Here is a 20,291-nt window from a genome sequence, read left to right as displayed (position 1 = left end):
TCGTGTTAACTAATTTATTTAGCTGTATATTTAATATATTTAAATTTAACTAATTTAATATAATATTTTACAAATCACAAAATTCAAATTACCAGCCAATTGTCAGTGCTGTAAAGTTTGCAATTGTTATCGATTGGAATGCAAACGTTAAAAGTCAGATATAGGGTAACACTGGCGTCCATCACTATCATCCAAAAACAACAACAACAACTGCAGAAGTTTACGTGCGTGAAAAATTTAGTTAAGGTTTTTAGAAAACAAAAAACAGTATTTAGCATCAACGAAAACAAATTAAAAGTGCTTTGAATGCTGCAGCTAACGACCAGGCAATCAATAAACGGCTGCATATTAAGCAGCACTGATAAACGAAGTGTATTACAAAAGTGAAAACAGTGCCAAAAGCCAACAGCAAAATCAAAAGCAAACGCAAAGGCAAAAGCAAAAAAAACGGCAGAGAAAAGCAGAGAAAAAGCTATACATCCCATACATGCATATGTACATACACAAGTGGTGCTCGCGGTGCACTTGACGCCCTGTTCAATAAGTTATTTTACTTGATTTTCCTGTAGTGTGTAGCCCAAAAGTTGCAATTCGTGCAGCTGCTTATACCACAAAGTCAAACATTAACCGCACACAGACACACTCCATACCCACACACACACACATACATTCTCATATTGCGTATCATAAGAAAGAAAAACCTGCAACAACAACAAAACACTCCAACAAACGTCAACGTCAGCGTCAACGCCGACGCAGCCTTCAATTTGCACCTATACATCAACACACACACATACACATTCATACGTTTACATATGTCGTACATGATGGCCAAGACTTTGGAGGAACAGAGCTTGCGGGAATGTGAGCATTACATTCAATCGCACGGCATTCAGCGCGTCCTCAAAGACTGCATCGTCCAACTGTGCGTCTGTCGTCCGGAGAATCCCGTGCAATTCCTGCGCAACTATTTTCAGAAACTAGAACGGGTAAGTTCACCTAATATCCCATTTATTATAATAAATAAGAGAAATAATTATCTGTTTTTGCAACTCTTGACTCTAAACAAGATCAGCCTTAAAATTGTCTATACTGGAATTTTATTAAAAGTTTGGTTATTTAACCTTTATTTTCTAAATTAAACTCTGAAAACTTTTAAGATTTGATATTTATTTCCATAGTATAGGTATTGAGATTTTGGTATGCTTGCTGTTCAATATGAAACGAGAAAATTCTGTTTCTTTTACTTCCAGTATAGAGCAGCCTGGAACAAGATAACTTGTTATTTTAATTTATTTTTAATAAATTAATGTCCTTTATTTTTTTTTATCTCGAACATTTTGCATAAAAATGGAAAAAATTAATTTTTTTCTCAATTTCCATTTTCTTTGCATTCTTTCCCTTGCCACATTTTCAAAAACTTCCCACTCTGATAACTTTCGCAAAAATTAACCGATTTTCAAGCAGAATAACATTTTAATCAATTTTTGAACTCTAATTTAATTCTGCATCAAAACTTTAAATATTTAGAAAATTCGATATTTTGGTCATCACTGTCATGTTTTTCCATACCTACCCCTTAACATTTTATCAGTAACTTTGAACTCTCATAACTTTGCCAAAACTGAACCGATTTTCATGCGGAATGTCATTTTGATCATTATTTGGCGTCTATTTTGATTCTGCATCAAAATATTAATTATTTAGAAAATTCGATATTTTGGTCATCACTGTCATGTTTTTCCATACCTACCCCTTAACATTTTATCAGTAACTTTGAACTCTCATAACTTTGCCAAAACTGAACCGATTTTCATTCGGAATGTCATTTTGATCATTATTTGGCGTCTATTTTGATTCTGCATCAAAATATTAATTATTTAGAAAATTCGATATTTTGGTCATCACTGTCATGTTTTTCCATACCTACCCTTAACATTTTATCAGTAACTTTGAACTCTCATAACTTTGCCAAAACTGAACCGATTTTCATTCGGAATGTCATTTTGATCATTATTTGGCGTCTATTTTGATTCTGCATCAAAATATTAATTATTTAGAAAATTCGATATTTTGGTCATCACTGTCATATTTTTCCATACCTACCCCTTAACATTTTATCTGTAACTTTGAACTCTCATAACTTTGCCAAAACTCAACCGATTTTCATGCGGAATATCATTTTATTCATTATTTGACCTCTTAATTGATTCTGCATCAAAATATTAGTAACTTAAAAAATTTAATTTTTGTTCATCACTGTCCGCTTGACACTATTAATAAAAGTGTTTGTAAAAACTTGATATTTGGAAATTAACACAATTATAATTTAGTAACATAAAATGATCTAAAACTGGGCAATCGAGCATAGTAGACCTTGGCTTAGGTATTTGAGTATTTAGTTGAAATTATCATTCTATTCGTAGTTTTCAAGCTAGAAGTAACAAAAACGAATTTTATTTTTTATTAAAATATACAAAGAAATTTTCAAGTATTTGAATTGAGATTTTGGATAAAGGTTTGCGGCTCTTTCAATTCAAGCATGGAGAATTTTATTCCGATGTTGATTACCAAGAGTGCCTACTATAATTTCTTGCGCGAATTTTGGCTAGGAGAATATCACGAGGATATATCGCCACGTCAATTGCTGGACGGTGCCTCAGCGGCTTGGCGGAAATTGAGAGACTCGGAGAGGATTGTCTTTAAAGAGGTCTCCGAGTGCAGCCTATAGATTTCGATTTCAACAGCTAATCCCCATAATCGTTGCAGGGTCCCTATATAGGTGCTCGTCTCGCTTTTGATCTCTTCGATGACAGTTCGAATCATGAATTGACGCATAGGTCATTATCGGCTGTACGGGCTACAAAACCAGCTGTGGCCAGTGGTCGGGTTCAAAAGAAGAAGCCAAAAAAGAATGTGGCCAAAGTTACAGCTGCCAGATTGCGTGCAATGAAGTCTCGAGTTCAAAATGCCCGAACTCGTGGCAACAAGACAACAAAATCCAAACGTCGCCCTAACTAGGAGACGTTCCATGTCAATGGTTGTGTCGGTGGTTAGCTTTTTTCTATTTTAGCTTAGTTTTTTTAATAAGGATCGATCTGCTTTTGTTTTAAAACCATGCAAACTTACATACACACGTTCAATCCACTCTAAATAAACTTCTCTGGGGGGAGCAACAGAATTGCTGAAAGTGAGACTTTATTTTGGTACTGAGATTTTTATAACTGGTTAAAAAAACTGAGATTTCTATAAATGGTAAAAAATAACCTGAGATTTCTATAATTGGAAAAAAATTTGATCTTTCATTGGAGACCTTGCAGCTTAGTTATCAATATTGTTACAACAAAACGAAAACTCCTTAAGAGGTAAAAGTCTAGTGGTGAAATTCTTTCCATGCCCTAAAATTTCTGATATCCATTTTTACGGCGAACGATATTTAATTTAATATATAATGCTTGGATTGCAGGGATTTTATTTCTAAAGGAACCAAATTATTTTCAATGGCTATATCTAAAATGTAAGCTCTATATTAATATGAAGGCTTGACTATAACAAGTGTCTTCTTTTGAAAACTTTTGAGTTGAACCCTCTTTCGAAACGCTTAACCAGATTGTGTACTTTAAAGAAGCAATAGATTACCTCAAGCAGTATACATAGTTTTAGTGCTATATTAATCTAGAGACTTTTCTATAGAACTTTTGTTTTGTAGACTTTTTAGGTTCATTGTCCAGCCCTGCAAGAGCGCCGCTCTGTTTAAATCAATAAACCATAATGGGGTTATTTTTGGGGACACTTCTCGTACACAAAAGTGACCACGGGGTGACGATGGAAAGGGAAAGAGGAAGAGCAAGGGAAGTGAGAATTTCGATGGAACTCGCACGAGGAGCGTGTGTGATGCTGAATCGCTTGAATGAGTTTTGTAAACTCACACCAATATGTAAATAGACACACACACATGCTTGTTAACATGTGTCTGTGCGTCTGTGTGTGTGTGTTGCAACTGGGCGTTGCAGTTTGTGGGCGTTGTAAGCTTGCAAAAGCTTGCAATGATTCCTGGGAAAAGGCTGCCCGCTGCTGCTGCCGCTGCAAGTTGCAACCTGTGGCAGTGTGCTCTCTCTTCCTCACTCCCTTCCTCCTGCTCTCTGTCTATTTCACACCCTCACACTTCCTCTCCTCTCCTGTCGCTCTCACTCACTTCCTCGCTCCTTTTTGCTATCATTCGCTTGTCCTGTCCTCTCCTGGCTGCTTTGCCTGTTGAATGCCGTGAGTTGATTTCAGTTTGATAAACATCCTGTCGCCGTGCAGAAGCATTAACAACAAAAGCGGCTTCACTTCTTTTCTGTTGTTGCTTTTGTGTTTTGTGTTTCTTGTTGTTGACGTTTTCTTTGTACTCATTTAAGTGGCAATTAGTCGCGTATTGTACTCGTTGTAACTATCGCCCGACATGGGCAATCAGCTGAATAGCGTGAATAGCATTCAGGATGCTTTTATCGATCGCTTTAAATCGGTGGCCCTTACCACCGATGAGAATGGCACAATGCGCATTCGTTCCTTCTCCGAAGTTGGCTTTAACTCCAGTCCACATCATCACCATCATCATCATCAGCATCATGGTAGTGGCTCCTTCAGTGGACGTGGCGGTCGCATCTTACGTGAGAGCAGCATCGATGGCGGTGTTGCTGTTTTCGATGCCATGTTGCGGGATGACCACGAGCATCGATTGAGTCTTGATGCAGTGCATCGTGTGCGGCATGTGCGCACCTCTTGCACCACCATACCAGAGGAGGATATAGTGAGTCTTGCATCCCATCCCATCCCATTCAAATCAATCCGATTTGATCGCTATGGAAATAGGAATACGATTTCCATTACAACAACAAACATACTGTAGGCCAATTTCTGCCCTGATTTATGGTCAACCTAAAAGCTTTTACATGCTGAGAGCGCGAGAGTGCTTGCGCTCGCTCTCTTTCTCTCTATTTCTTGCGAAAGCTTTGATTTGTGTGTCGATAAATAAACGCAAGTTCTTACCGCAGTCTGAATGCTCTATTCAGACATTTTGTAAGTGATGATAAGTGAACTGCATAACATAAATCGCTACTTCGCCACAGTCACTTTAACAGAACATAAATAAGACCATTATTCAAAATTACATAATGTAAACACATGTCATAAATCTTAACATACAGAGTTCGTACAAACCATTTACACAAGAAGTATTAAATGTTAATTTAACATTCTCATTATAAAATTTAATTTTTAATTCAATTTGAATTTAATAAATATGTAAAAAAAAACTCATTGTGTAACATAAGTCTGTAAAACATAAATCATAACATACCTAATATTGAAGCTTAGATAACATTAGTAATAACAGTAGACTGCAGTAGACATTATGTTAGCGCTTAACATAAATCAAAACATAGCTAAGGTGGCCACACTTTCGTTATGTTTACATTAGACGAGCGCGCTCCCGCTTTTTGCTCTCCCTCATCTGCTAAAAGAGCAAGCTGTGTGATTGTGTGAGTTAGTGTGTGTGTGGGTGTGCATGCCTGCCTTGTCACTCACCCACACGCCTGCAGCTTTTGCAAGTTTATGGCAATTTTGCACTTGAAAACTTAACTCTCGGCATTCGGCACGCAACGCAAAAACCGAAATCAAAGCGCGACTTGTTTTTTTTGTTTTTGTATGTACATACATAGCTTGCGAAGAAAGCTTTTGCCAGGCGCCTTTTTTGTGCCCGTGCTTGCTGTTGCTGTAATTGCCTGATGCTACTTGTGTCGCTGCCGCTGCTGCTGTTACTGCTGCTGCCTCTGTCAGCGTCACAGCTTTGTTATTGTTTGTGCCTGTGTGTGTGTGTGTGTGTGCGAAAGTTTTCTTTTTTTGGCCACTTTCCTTGGGCTGTGCGTGTTGGTGAAGGTCATCATGTCGTCGTCGTTGTCGTCGTCGTTGCTCTTCGTTGCTCTTCGTTGTTTACCGTTAGTCAGTCTGCCATCGTCGCTGCTGCTAACTGCGTGTGTTTTTGTCTTAGTCTCCCAACTTTATTCTCACACATATACAGCTATAGTTACAGTTCAAGTTACAGTTACAACTCACAGTTCGTGCTGATTCCGTCCTCTTCGGTTATTTTTCACATTTCGTGCTTTTGCCCGTTGATTGATTGCGTTTATGGCACGCCTGGCAATTGTCATCATTCTCATCGTCAAATTGAACGTTTAATGGTTGACGTTACCGTTACGCTTACCGTTACAGTCAACAACAAATAGTGCAAGTGAGAGACAAGAACCACAGCTAGAAAAGGAAAACAATAACAACAGCGACAGCTGTCAGCGCCTTGTTTATTTACGCCGGCCTGTGATTAGTGAGGCCAATAAATAGTTGGCCAAATTGTAGTGTCATCATAATATTGTTATTGTTATAGTAACGTTGACCGTTATATTGACACCAGCAGCTGAGGAAACCAAGCGGGAATTATGATGGTGTGTATTACAATCGCTAAATCTAAGGGTACAGAAAGTGTGTGAGGGAAGGAGAAAGAGGAAAGATACAGTACAGTCATCAGATAGTACAGTAAAACTTGCCCATAGTGGATTTGTACAAAATCAGCAAATACTATCTTTATTTTTCTGTTCGTTTTATATTTTTAATAAGACAAAATTTGGTTGAATAAAATTACGATTTTATAAATTATTAAAACGTAGTTAAAAAATATATTCATAATATAGGAAATTTATTATACAAAATTCAGTCATCAAAATTTGCATAGTTAAGAAAATCTGTGTAGTCACAATTAAATAGAAAGGAAATAAGAGACTGTAGAGTCAAATGGTACAGAGAAACTTCTCTATAGTAAATTTATATAGAATCAGAAAATGCCTTATCTCTTTCTTGAAATATTCGTGTTCGTTTTAAAGGTTAACTTTATAGTAAAAAAAAAATATCACTATTATTTTGAATAAAGAAATTATTAACAATTTATTAAGAAGTTTGATTTATAGAATTATTATTTTTAAGAATTCGTCTTCTACATTTTCATAGAATGTAAAAAGCTGTGCAAATAATATTATATTGATATATAAAATACGTACCTACCTCTATTGAGGATTCAGTTAGGGGTATAACTTAGCTTGTGCTTGAACCACTTGGGAATTGTAATTCGTGTGTGTAATTTATGCAACAGCTTACAGCTTACCTTCATACTAGTAGTACCTTAGGGATTCGCAACTCGCTCTCTAATATTGAAGACTGCCTGCTTATAAATTCGTTATATACACTATCTTTAGCTGCCACTGTTCTCCCTTTCTCTGTATATCCTCTCTGCCTTTTCAGTCTTATTGTTTTTTCCGCTTGCCTTTATGCCTGCATAAATAAACGTTTTATATTTAATGTTGCCAAAAATGTAAAAGTTCTTTTGGCCAGGTTTTTGTTTTTATCCAGAACCAAAATCAATGTAAAACTTTTATGTAAATAACACCCACACATACACTCGCACACCCGTCTGTAGGACTGAAGGTTATGGTTCAATCTGTATTAATATTCGTGTATTCAGCGGATGTGGCGACCTTTTGTTTGGCCATCCATTAAGCGGCTTATAAGCGACATTCAAAACAGCCTGTGAGTCGGCAAGGGAAGAGAGAGAAAGACGGGAGAGAGAGGGAGAGATAGAGGGGAAAATTGGTCGGAAGTTCATGAATTATTTAGGTGTATGTATGGTTCAGAGAGACTCGGCCATGAGACGCAACAGCTGAGCAGGACAATGGCCAACTTGGCGTATGCGTAATGTGTGGCAACATAACTAAAAGAACACAAAAAAAAAAAAAAATCCGAAAACTCTCGGATTTCACGGTGTCAAAATTTCAATGATTTCGAATTTTCTTAAACTAACTGTTCTAAGCAAATATTTAAATCATAGGGATTATTTATTTATTATTGGCTTTACTTTACAACTATTTCTCATTTTATCAGGTTAAAAAATGATTGCCCTAATCAAGAAAATTTTAATTTCATATTATAACTGATTTTATCCTGTGTACTAAAAAAATACAAGCAAAAACTTAATAAATTAAAATTTTAAGCTTGAATTTCCTTAATACACACTTCAAATTTAGAGTGGGTTTTTTCTACTAAAAAAAAACTACAATTTTAAATTTCATATTTCATTGTTAAAATAGGGCACGCACGATTTAAAGCTTAGATACTTTAATGAGTTGCAGGTACATTTAGTGTGTTATTAATAGCATGCATGCCACAAACATGACGTCACTGCGACAGTTAGAAGGAAAAAGAAAGAGAGTTGACAAGTGAGAACTGTAAGGACCAAACAGGATACTAACTGACCAGTTGACAGCAATTCAAGCATCGATATGGACTCTTCTGCTGTGGCACGTTTGGGCCGAATAATTTTTCATGCAGCAGCAGCCGCAGGAGGAGCGAGCAGCAACAACAACAAAAGCTTTTGTATAGCTGCCACACAGTGAAGGGCTGGGTTTAGGGGCGTGCGGTGGGCGTGTCACACTGGCGTTTACCGTGCCGCATGCTCCACTAAAAAATGTATATGTGGAGGAAAGGCAGCTGGCAACAAAAAGTTCACTGAATTGGAAATTTCGCTTAAAAAAGCAATGGGGCAGCCCCTAAATGGGGGAAAAGAGCAAGTGGGAGGAAGAAATGGCAACTGCAGCATGCGGGCAGTTGGCACAGTGTGCAAAAAGTGGCTAAAAACCGAGCAAATTTTAAATTAGAGAATTTTTCTATTGGTATACACCTTTATTCATACATAATTTCTCTCAGTGTAGTTTCAGCTTTTAAAAGGGCAGCAAAGCGTTGCTGCCACAGGAAGTGTGCGAAAATTTAATTAATTCGATTATAAAACGCATTCACACACGCACACACACAGTGACACGGGGATAAAAAGCTTTTCCGCAATTTGTGGAAAGTGAGCTTAGGTCAACCCACCTCCACCTGCAAGCCACCACCTTCTCCTTTATCTACGCCATTCCTCACACCTCTCAGCTCGGCATGCGTCCATCCAACTTCATAGGTAGCTCAATTTTCGAGCACAGCACCCAAAAAAACATTTGACTCGGAATGGAATTGGCGCTGTGACCCAGTTTAAATGAGTCTATTCAATGATTGCAATTAAAAAATGTTTTAAGGATTAAATTACAGCACTTCAAATAGTTTAAAATATTTTTAGAATTGTGTATATTCTAAAATTCAAGATTATGAAAGTTTGTAGTTGTAGTTTTCATATAAATAATATCTTATATATTTATATCTTATATATTTATATGAAAACTACAACTACAAACTTTCATAACTTTGTCAAAATTACACCGATGTTAAAGCGGATTGTCTTTTTGATCTTGGTTTGCCCTCTAAATTCATTCTGCATTCAAATTAAATTAGTTTTGTGAAAAAAATTATTTTCCTCTAGATCATGGATTCGATGCTAAGGGTCCCTTTGAAATTTTGAAATTTGAAAATTTTAAATTTAAAGTTTTCACTTTTAATCAACTGCTTATATCATAAATAGTATAAAACAACACTTAAAATTTGTTTCTGATGCCTTTCAATTTTCTGTAAAAAATCAAGTGAAATCTGACAAAAATTTTGACTTGAAAAGTATTTAGATCTAAAGTTTGACCAACTGGTCCTCACTGTGAATTTTTATCTATACCCCTTACCCTTACCCTTTACCCCTTGACACTTTTTCTAAAACTTCAAATAGTCATAACTTTGCCAAAACTGGACCAATTTTCATGCGGAATACCATTTTGTTCATTATTTGACCTCTAAATTGATACTGCATCAAAATTTTATTAGCTTAAAAAATTTCATTTTTTGGTCATCACTGTGAATTTTTTCCATACTTACCCCTTGACACTTTATCTCAATCTTCAAACAGCCATAACTTTGCCAAAACTGGACCGATTTTCATGCGGAATACCATTTTGTTCATTATTTGACCTCTAAATTGATACTGCATCAAAATTTTATTAGCTTAAAAAATTTCATTTTTTTGGTCATCACTGTGAATTTTTTCCATACTTGACACTACCCCTTGACACTTTATCTCAATCTTCAAACAGCCATAACTTTGCCAAAACTGGACCGATTTTCATGCGGAATACCATTTTGTTCATAATTTGACCTCTAAATTGATACTGCATCAAAATTTTATTAGCTTAAAAAATTTCATTTTTTTGTCATCACTGTGAATTTTTTCCTTGACACTTTATCTCAATCTTCAAACAGCCATAACTTTGCCAAAACTGGACCAATTTTTATGCGGAATACCATTTTGTTCATTATTTGACCTCTAAATTGATACTGCATCAAAATTTTATTAGCTTAAAAAATTTCATTTCTTGGTCATCACTGTGAATTTTTTCCATACTTACCCCTTGACACTTTATCTCAATCTTCAAACAGCCATAACTTTGCCAAAACCGGACCGATTTTCAAGCGGATTGTCTTTTTGATCATGGGTTGGCCTCTTAATTCATTCTGCATTCAAATTTAATTAATTTTGTAGAAAATAATTTTTGCCTCTGAAACCGATTATTGTTTCGGTTTGATTCCCTGCTTATTCCTCCTAACTAACGTCTGTCTATCTGTCTCTGTCTCTATAAGTCTGTGCTGTTAGTCATGAACCGTCAAGCCCTTCAGTCTCACCTGACAATCGGATCTCTACGTGGGCAAGGTCTCTCGACTGCTAAGATTGAGCACCTCCCTCCCTCTAAGCACCTCTTTAGACGTATTCATTTTTCACTCTTATTCTAATTTGTCCTCCTCTCTCCCTCTCCCTCTCTCTGTCTCTGTCTCTTTCTGAGCACTTATAAACATCGCATGTTGTTCGAGTCTCAATTCTCACATTTTTTTACATTGCGCATACGTCACGTGGTGCACGAAGAAATAACAAATTGGATATCATAATTATAATTATAATAGCAATAGATACATATGTGACTGTATGTGTGTATCTGTGTGTGGAAGTTAAGCAAACAAACATATTTTTATGGCCACACGAAATTGTAAATTTCACACAGACGCAATATAATGATTGTAGTTCTTATTTTTGTTGTTGTTGTGTAGCTTGAGCTTAGACAAATAAATCGCCCACAATTCTTGAAGTTGCCCCTTACCTTTCCCCTTCCCCCTGTCATTACGCCTACCTTAAAAATTGATTTGTTTTACCTTTTTTCCATTTGCAAATAGCGAAACTTAGAGTCGAACTACAATTCACATGTGAGTTCCTCCTCTGCCTCTCTTCTCCTCCACTCTTGCCTCCCTGGGGCACACAATTTCTTGGCTACACTTTTGTGGCCATCATTTTGTGTTGTTGTTGTTGTTGCTTTTGCTGCTTCTGTTGCTTTATTAATGTTTCGCTCATTTCAGTTGTTTTAGTTGCTGAGCATGTGTATTTCTGTTTTGTGTTGTTTTTAGATTTTGCTAGGCAAATTTTTGTGACTACACTCAGAGATTTAATGTTGAATTGCTTTGATGGCAATCAATTCAATTACTACAAATAGCTGAATATTTATTGTATAGGATCACAAATTAGAGCTCGTGGAATTTCGCATTGTCAGGGAATAAAAAAAATTGAAGATTTGACTGCTGTAAATTTTAAATGGAGTTTTCATTCCAATTTGCGATTGTATATTTAGACTAATTTCTTTGGGATTTGAATTTTTAGAAAAATCTTAAACAAGAGTTACTTATATAATATTATTCTAAATAAAATTTGAATCTAAATATTATTTTATAATATTCTTATCAGCTAAAAAGGGAACAATTTATATAAAAAACATTTTTAAATTGTTAAAGAAACAATTTTAGAAAGAATTATAATAATGGAAGATGAAGCAGTATAATTACTTACTACTTTTTGTCGCAGTGTACATTTTTTTAGACTCCCACCACCCCCGCATTAAGATGTCGCCTTGTCCAGGTCTTGGGCTACCTTAAGCACAAACCACACACACACACACACATACACACACACACATATATATATGAGAGCAGAGTCAGCCCCAAGCACATATAACATGCGGTACTTAACGGTGCACATACACAAACTAAGAGAGAGAGTGGGAGAGAGAGAGAGATATATATATATATATACATTGATGTATGTGCGTCAAAAGAGGGAACTGGAAGGCGTGCAAAGACGAAGCCAACGCTGACGTTGACTGCGACTGCGACGGCGACGGCGACGTCGGCTGAGCTGAAAGCGAATTCGAATTCAGTTTTTAGTTTTGTGTTTTATTTGCTCATTTGAGTTTTCAGTTTGTGTCGCGCCTCCGTTTTGTAAATAACACGAAAAGCAAAGAAAAAGCAACGGCGACAAGTTGCACGAGGGCAACGTGAAAAACGGGACTAAATAGCGGTTAGACAAAACACACACACACACACACACACATATATACAGTTACACTTACTATATATGTGCTATATTCATAAGCAGCGTCAAGTTCCTGCAATTGGATTAATTAGACAATTAAATTAACCACAAAAGCAACAACTACAAAAAACCAAAGCAGCACAAAATTAAATTTGCTAAAATCCAATTAATTAATAATCCACAGCAGTAAAGAGGAAAAACTATAATAAAAATTGTGTGTGTGACGCACGCGTTATACAAATATAGAAAATTATAAATATATATGCATACTTATACTATATACTTAATAATATATAAGTATTATATATAGAAAGTGCCTGATATATTTTTATATAATTTCTTTCGCATTTTGCGCCAATTAAAAATCTTTTAATAGAAAAAAGTCCGCATAAGCAGTATAACAATATTTATATTACACATATTTATGATTTAGGCATAACAAAATCCTTTAAACACTTTAACTAACTTTGTTTAAGTCAAAGTTTTCTTGCCCTTTATTTATGTTTTATGTATTTTTCTCTTTCTGCAATTTGTACAACATTTTTTTGACAATTCATTTTTTTTCTGTTGGTTTTTTTTGAATATTTATTTTTATAAAACTTTGACATTGGATTTGTCATTGCTTTCTGTTGTTGTTTTTGTGGCTGTTGTTATTGTCGTGCGTTACGTATACGTAATAATTTTTGAGCAGTTTCGGTTTTCTAGTTTGCAGTTGAAATCTGTGAAAATTTACACAAAAATCCATTAGTGAAATAGAAAAAAAAAAAAGAAAAACGAAGTGAAAATTTATATTGCCAGTTTCGTCAGTTGTTTTTTTGCTTCTCACGTTGTCGCGTCGCGTTGTGTTTGTTGTTGATTTTGTTTAGTTTGTGTCCATAAACAGCATTTGTTGCAATTACAGGCAAACACACACACACCAGTGCACAAACACACACACACACACACACAGCCAGCCAGCTGAAAGCAAAAGCAAAAAACATGTCAAAGGTTTGCACTGAGCGTCGTCTGTTTATTAAGCTTAATCTCTGTTCTGCGTTTAGTTTGGAATTTGTTCCTATTACTTATTATTGAATAAGCATTCATACAGCGCATGAATATACTCATTCACCTATTCACACACTCATTCGCTCAATCAGTCAAGTCAATCGTCACGCATTGCACTTTTTCTTGTGTGTGCAACAATTTTCATTGCGTGTCTTTAAAAAGTCTCTGTCGAGAGAATTAGGGTAGGAGGGGAGAGGAAAACGGGTTAAAGATGCTTTATAACTGAACGAATGTACAACTTTACAATGCTCTAAGTTGAATAGTCACGCACTTGTTGTTGTTATCGCCTCATAAAGCTGGCTCTTTTATGGCACATTGGCATTGACTTATTCAATACACTGTGCGAAAAGAACGTGCTCAATTCAAGCACATCCAAAGCGTTTCAAAAGTTCACAGTCACTTAATGCGTTAAATTCTTTATTACACATTCAATTTATATGGTCTTGTTGTGAAATGTTAATTACATTTGCAATTGTTATAGCTAAAAAGTGTGTGTACAGAGATAGATTTTAAATATATAATGACGCTTTCTTTGATATTAAATGAGTGTTGAGATATCAATAGAATAGAATCAGAGCTTATAGAACTAGAATTATGATATTTATACTCTCGATTTTTATTTAAAAATTGTCTGAATTGTTTGAAATGTGGAGCAATCAAATGTGCGTTTGTTTTTAAAGAACAACTATCGATAGTAATTATTTTGAAAGACTGTCTTATCTGATAGAATGTCTTATATGATAGTGTACTAAAGTGATTAATCTAATATACTTTCAGACCTGTAAAATAATCTATAATACTATTGACTTGTAGAAATTTAGATTGACGCTGTTACTATTAATTTTAATCTTTGAAATTATTTAAACTGAAAAAAATGTATTACTATTAATATTGCCACAGATGTTAATGTAAGGACTGCCGATAGATGTAAATTTCAGTTATATAAAGAATATCAAAGCTGTAAAAATATTAAATTTACTATTGATTTGAATATAGGACTATCGACTATAGATGCACTTAAAATTGTAAATCAATCGCTAAAAATATATTTGGAAAAACTAAAAAACTATCTATTAAATAATGATAGATCCTTGATAATTAAGTTAGTCTCAATTTCAATGTAAATTTTAATTGATTTTTGTGCAAGTAGCAAGTGCAACATTAATAACAAGTGCATTTCGATAAAAGTAGAGCGCCAATCGACAATTGTCAATCGACAATTGTCAATCCAGATAACTGTCAAGTCATCTAATCAGCTGAGTTCTTTGATGTTTTCATTATGACATTACAATTTTTTGATAAGCGTTTCAGTGTCAAACGTTTGTCAAGATTACACACCCAGCTATGCACAACCACACCCACAACTACACACACACACACACACACACACACCACATACATTTACCATTTGCATGTAGTTTACGTCAGTAACTCAATTTGCAATGCGAAATCGATTTCCGTTTAATATGTCGCAGGGAACGTCGCCAAATGCTAAGAGAAAGAGGAAGAAACAGTTAGAGAAATAGAGAGAGAGAGAGAGAGAGAGAGAGAGAGCGGGAGTGAGGGGGAGAGAGAGAGAGAGGAAGTAAGTCGTGTAGCCAGTCAGGGCCATCTGGCTAGTTGACTGGGCGCCGACTCCGCGTCTGCATAAAAGGTCATGGTCAACAACATGCGAGCCGGCTCAAACCCTGGCCAAGACCTTGCCACAGTCCCAGATGGCGCCCTTTTTTCTCCCTTACACTCCCCCTCTCTCTCTCTTTCTCTCTCTCTCTACTGGCCACCAAATGGCCAAAGGGAGAAAAGTTTGCCAGTTTGTCGAGTCAACAGGCGACTTTGACTTGTCAACTTGTTGTTGTTGCTTTTATTATTGTGGTTGGGTGCAGCCTTTTACGGCTCCTGATAATGTGCCACAATTTGTGGCATTTGTATGCACAACCATGAGTCGCTTCGCTACGCTTTGATTGATGTTTTTCGCGGTTATTTTTGTGGGCGGCGCCGACACCTCTACTCGAAACTGGCAACTGGCCCAGGAATCATTATCACCATCCACATCAAAATCGTTACTCACCAAGTCAATTCTTATCAGCGACATTCCATGATCATCTGGCAAATTGCTTGACTTAATATAATTCCTTTTGTTGTTGTTCTTTTTATAATTGCGTTTATTTGCTCTGTCTTTTCTAGTTGCGTTTTGTTTACACTTTGCACGAGTCGAGTCGAGTCGAGTCGATTCTCGGCGTATTTTATTCGCTTCCACAAAATCGTTTTGTTTGGACCATAAAAGTTTATGCATTTTGCCCATTTCAAATTTTGTTGCCGGTTGTTTATTGCTTATTGACAGTCAAATGGTTTATTTTTTGTGCCGGGGGGCGCTGCTTTTGGCCGTGTTTATGAGTTCCATAATTATTGGCAAGAACAATTTTGTGGTGCTGATAAGCCAAATTGTTGCAGGGGGTTCTTCTAATCAGTTGTAAGCATCTAACTAGTCATAAACGTGGTATTAAGGACTGTAAATACGACTTTAATTGTTTTAATCAACTGTTATACAGTTATTTTTAGACTAAATTTATTTTATATCAGCAGCAAACACTGTTATACAAACTGTTATACTAATTTTGTGGTCTCCGAGTACTCTATAAATTACTTACATAAAGGAAGTGACTGTAAATGCGATATTAATTGTTTCATACAACTGTTATACAGCTGCTACAAACATAAAAACTATTTGAAGCAACAAAAATTTACAATAGGCGTCTGTTACAATCATATGCAGGTTTTTACTCAACTGTTATACTGTTATACAAACTGTTATACAACATAAATTTACCATTTCAAGCATAAACACACACTTAAGTAATCATAAAATTTCTACTTTGATCATTTTCATAAGAGCTCTCTTCAACTTTTGGAATGTTATAAGATAACATCATGTAATTTTAAGTAGCTGCAATGCCCATCTGACAGTTCCAACAACTTTTGGGCCGAATGCAAAGCCAAAATAGTACTGTAGTCGCTCGTGAGTGACGCTAAAATGCAACTTAATCTGATTTGCTTGCTGTGCAACCAATTGTGGGTCCAGTTGTGGCGGGTTGACCGCATTGACGTCACAGCAGCATTAGTCAAAAGTGATTAAGACGGACATTGTATTTTTATCAGAAATGCATAAGTTGAGCCATGATGCAGTTGCAGTGCATTTCATGTGGGCTATTTATGAAAAGGACGTGACGGAGCTTAATAATTTTTCGTGTTTGTTTTTGTTTTTTCGATTTGTCGCCCGCATAAACTTTGAGCTACCAAAAATAGATAAACGGGCATCTGAGCAAACGTGGAGAAGCTTTTCATCCCACTCTAATGTCCAGGGAGGAGTTGACTTTTGACATATGAAACAACAAGTTAGCATCCCTAGAATGACGCACATTGAACGAAGGAGGGGGTTGGTGAAGTTACTGCGGCTGCTGCAGCAGGTGGGCGGCCAAGTAAATGCCTTCAGTGCGTAGGTTTGTTGGCGAAAAGCTCCTGTTACAGTTTTAGCATCTATTTGCCGTCAAATGGCGGCGGGTGTTGACTATTGTTCTGGATGTTTTATGTTGCAGTTGGCTAAAATAGCTCAAAAGGAACGGTTCAATACAGCTGCTATGGTGCTATTAAAAATTATCTTGCATTTGCAATATATTCTCAAACTGTTATACTGTTATACACAACTGTTATACTGACGTTTTCTGTTTATTTTTTGCAGGAACAAGTGAAACTGGATGCCAGCAAACAGGTAATCAGCCCAGACGATTGCGAGGATCTCAGTCCAATGCCACAAACAGCTGCACCGCCCGTGCGCAGGCGCGGTGGCATTTCCGCCGAGCCGGTGACCGAAGAGGACGCCGCCAACTATGTTAAGAAAGTCGTACCGAAGGATTACAAGACAATGAATGCCCTCTCCAAGGCCATAGCCAAAAATGTGCTCTTCGCTCACTTGGATGAGAGCGAACGCTCCGATATATTTGATGCCATGTTTCCGGTTAATCACACAGCGGGCGAGAATATCATACAGCAGGGCGATGAGGGTGACAACTTCTATGTCATCGATGTGGGTGAGGTCGACGTGAGTATCCAAAAACATGTTGGTAAACTGTATGAATTTCCCAATTTAATTGTCATTTTCTTGGCATTTCCTTTTAGGTGTTTGTCAACTCGGAGCTGGTGACCACCATCAGCGAGGGTGGCAGCTTCGGTGAGCTGGCCCTCATCTATGGCACACCCAGAGCCGCCACTGTGCGCGCCAAGAGCGATGTGAAGCTGTGGGGCATCGATCGCGACTCCTACAGACGCATTCTCATGGGCTCAACCATACGCAAACGCAAGATGTACGAGGAGTTCCTGTCACGTGTCTCCATACTGGAGAGTCTGGACAAGTGGGAACGTCTCACTGTCGCCGATTCCCTGGAGACGTGCTCATTCGAGGATGGCGAGACCATTGTGAAGCAGGGAGCCGCTGGCGATGATTTCTACATCATCCTCGAAGGCTGTGCCGTTGTCCTGCAGCAACGCTCCGAGGTGAGTTTTCTCTGCAGCTTCTAACTAAAGATTATGGATAAGATCTTCTTGAGTTACATTATGATAATTAAAAATTAATTAGTCGTGTATTCAATTAGCTTTATTTTTTACAACTACTAAGCATTTTATTTTAAACTCTCGTTTCATATGATATTTAATTAATTTAATTTCGATGTTCTGGGTATTCCCCAGTATATTTAAAAGATTAAGTCTTCTTAAAAACTACAAATTTAGTTTATTTTTGAACAAATTAACCCAAAACTTAATAACATTTTAAAGAGCATTTAAAATTAAACGTTTATTATTATTAATATATGTCTGTTACTTAGCTTAAAATCTTTTTTTCAATTCAATATATAAGAGGTTTATTTTTTTGAATTTTCTTAAATTCGTGTAATGAATATAAAAATTACAAATGTTTAAATGTTTTTACTTTTTTTTTTTATTAAATTGAATTTTCAGTTTATAATTTTTATAACAATCTAATTCCCCTCTCTTTAATTTTTTAGCAGGGTGAGGAACCTGCTGAGGTGGGTCGCCTGGGCTCCAGCGATTACTTTGGTGAGATTGCATTGCTCCTGGATCGGCCACGTGCAGCAACTGTTGTGGCCCGTGGCCCGCTCAAGTGTGTCAAGCTGGATAGAGCGAGGTGAGGACTAAATAAAACAATAATTAAGCTCATACTTTAATTACAATTTTTAATTTGAACAGATTTGAACGCGTTTTGGGTCCCTGCGCCGATATTCTGAAGCGCAATATCACGCAGTATAACAGTTTCGTTTCATTGTCCGTTTAAGTCGCAGCCAATAAGCACAGCACATTATCAAAAACAACAACAACAACGCAGCTCGCATGCCAACAACAACAACAAATGAAATCAAACAACAAAAACAAAAACAAACGCTCAGCAGCATCAAAAAAACAAAAACAAAACAAATTTAAATGTGTTAAAAAAAAACCAAAACAAAACTAAAAGAAGAGGAAAATGAAGCCCCATTTGAGAGTTGAAAATTGAGTTGAGCTCAATAGAATAAGGGGGTAGAGAAGGTGAAAGAAGAAGAGCGGGGAAGGCAAGGAAAGGGGGCAAATTACCAATACCAATACCAATATGTTAATTACGTATATGAATTCTGTATGTTGTGCTGAAGTTACATATGTATTTGTGTAATGTGTGTGTTTCTTTGTGTACAAGTTGCGGCATGTTCCACAGCAGCAGCAACAAAAACAACAACTACAACTATCACTACAAATACTTGCAACATGTTGCACTTTCAATTTTTCTATTAACAATTTGACTATTTGCAACTTTTGCCTTTTTGGAACCAAAAACAAAGCGAAATGAAACGAAACGAAACTGTATAACACTTTTCGGTTATAACAGTGCTTTCTTTTATATGCGGAACATGCTGCCAAAGCAATTTAAAACAAACTAAACAAAAAAACAAATATATGTATAACAATTAATTAAAACATTTCATTTAATAATCATTGGAGAATCTGAATGTTTTTTACAACAACATCAAACAACAACAAATACGTATAAATAAATACATATAAATGTAAAGTTAGCTATAAAACACACATACACATACACACACGCATGCTGAGTTAACTGTTATACAAGAGAAGAGCAAGGAGAGAATAATTAAGTTTAGTTTGTATAATTTGTTTGTGTTGAACAAAAGAGAGAAAAAGATGAGCGGGCAACAACAACAACAACAAAGCTGAAAAAATATTGCTTAATAATTAGTTAAATTATTTTTTAATAACAAAATGATTTGCACATGAAGTCAACAAAAGAAAGCGAAAAAAATATAAACAAATTGAAAGTGAAAAAAAAATGTGTGCAATTTGTTTAATTGTAATAATTTTGTTCGTTTTTGCATTTGTTGCTAAACAATTGTAACTTATATCCTGTGCTTATTTCAATAACTGCAAAACTGTTATAAATGCCCCTACCCTTTATTTAACTGTTATACTCTGTTATACTATACGCCGCATAACCAAAATGGCATTTTTTCTAACAACTGCCAGCAAAAAACATAAATACACACAACAAAAACAAATTGTAAAATAATACAAAGCAAAAAAAAAAAAAAAATGAAAATGAACTAAAAATTAATGCAACTAATGCTTGACAAGGGTGCGTGAGTGAAAGTGTTATACATGTGTTATACACACACCAACACGCACAGACATGCAGTTAGCTAAAGGTTGAACCTAAGAATTAGTTTGTTTTTTTAAGGCGTGCAAGCCACGCCCCTTACGCCTGAGAGCGTTGAGTGCACCCGCCGGC

The 20,291-nt window shown here is 36.1% G+C and overlaps 2 protein-coding genes across 5 annotated transcripts; both read left to right on the top strand.

Moving 5' to 3' along the window:
* Positions 1–186: 186 nt before the first annotated feature.
* On the top strand, positions 187–19,413 carry LOC117788597 (cAMP-dependent protein kinase type I regulatory subunit). Of its 4 annotated transcripts, XM_034627398.1 has the most exons (6): positions 12,267–12,388; positions 13,305–13,390; positions 17,184–17,543; positions 17,621–17,995; positions 18,505–18,644; positions 18,707–19,413. In XM_034627398.1, exons 2-6 carry the CDS (start codon positions 13,382–13,384, stop codon positions 18,789–18,791), a joined length of 969 nt encoding a protein of 322 aa, XP_034483289.1. In that variant the 5' UTR covers positions 12,267–12,388; positions 13,305–13,381; the 3' UTR covers positions 18,792–19,413. The 4 variants fall into 4 exon arrangements, with proteins under 4 accessions (XP_034483288.1, XP_034483287.1, XP_034483289.1 ...); XM_034627397.1 differs by lacking the exons at positions 12,267–12,388; positions 13,305–13,390 and adding an exon at positions 187–989 and having other exon boundaries at positions 18,508–18,644; XM_034627396.1 differs by lacking the exons at positions 12,267–12,388; positions 13,305–13,390 and adding an exon at positions 188–989.
* On the top strand, positions 2,471–3,190 carry LOC117788600. The gene is made up of 2 exons (XM_034627403.1): positions 2,471–2,710; positions 2,770–3,190. The coding sequence occupies exons 1-2, from the start codon at positions 2,543–2,545 to the stop codon at positions 3,019–3,021; spliced, it is 420 nt and encodes a 139-aa protein (XP_034483294.1). The 5' UTR covers positions 2,471–2,542; the 3' UTR covers positions 3,022–3,190.
* Positions 19,414–20,291: the final 878 nt, after the last annotated feature.

Source organism: Drosophila innubila (genome assembly GCF_004354385.1).
Source record: "Drosophila innubila isolate TH190305 chromosome 3L unlocalized genomic scaffold, UK_Dinn_1.0 0_D_3L, whole genome shotgun sequence".
Taxonomy (NCBI): Eukaryota; Metazoa; Arthropoda; class Insecta; order Diptera; family Drosophilidae; genus Drosophila; species Drosophila innubila.
This window is presented reverse-complemented; position numbering and strand designations above follow the sequence as displayed.

Bases quoted from the DNA above. Each gene is read 5' to 3' on its own strand.
- LOC117788597 (XM_034627396.1), top strand. From the start codon at position 816: ATGTCGTACATGATGGCCAAGACTTTGGAGGAACAGAGCTTGCGGGAA. The intron at 990-17,183 runs GTAAGTTCACCT...TATTTTTTGCAG, and splicing joins ATTTTCAGAAACTAGAACGG to GAACAAGTGAAACTGGATGC. The intron at 18,645-18,706 runs GTGAGGACTAAA...TAATTTGAACAG, and splicing joins GTCAAGCTGGATAGAGCGAG to ATTTGAACGCGTTTTGGGTC.
- LOC117788600 (XM_034627403.1), top strand. From the start codon at position 2,543: ATGGAGAATTTTATTCCGATGTTGATTACCAAGAGTGCCTACTATAAT. The intron at 2,711-2,769 runs GTCTCCGAGTGC...TAATCGTTGCAG, and splicing joins AGAGGATTGTCTTTAAAGAG to GGTCCCTATATAGGTGCTCG.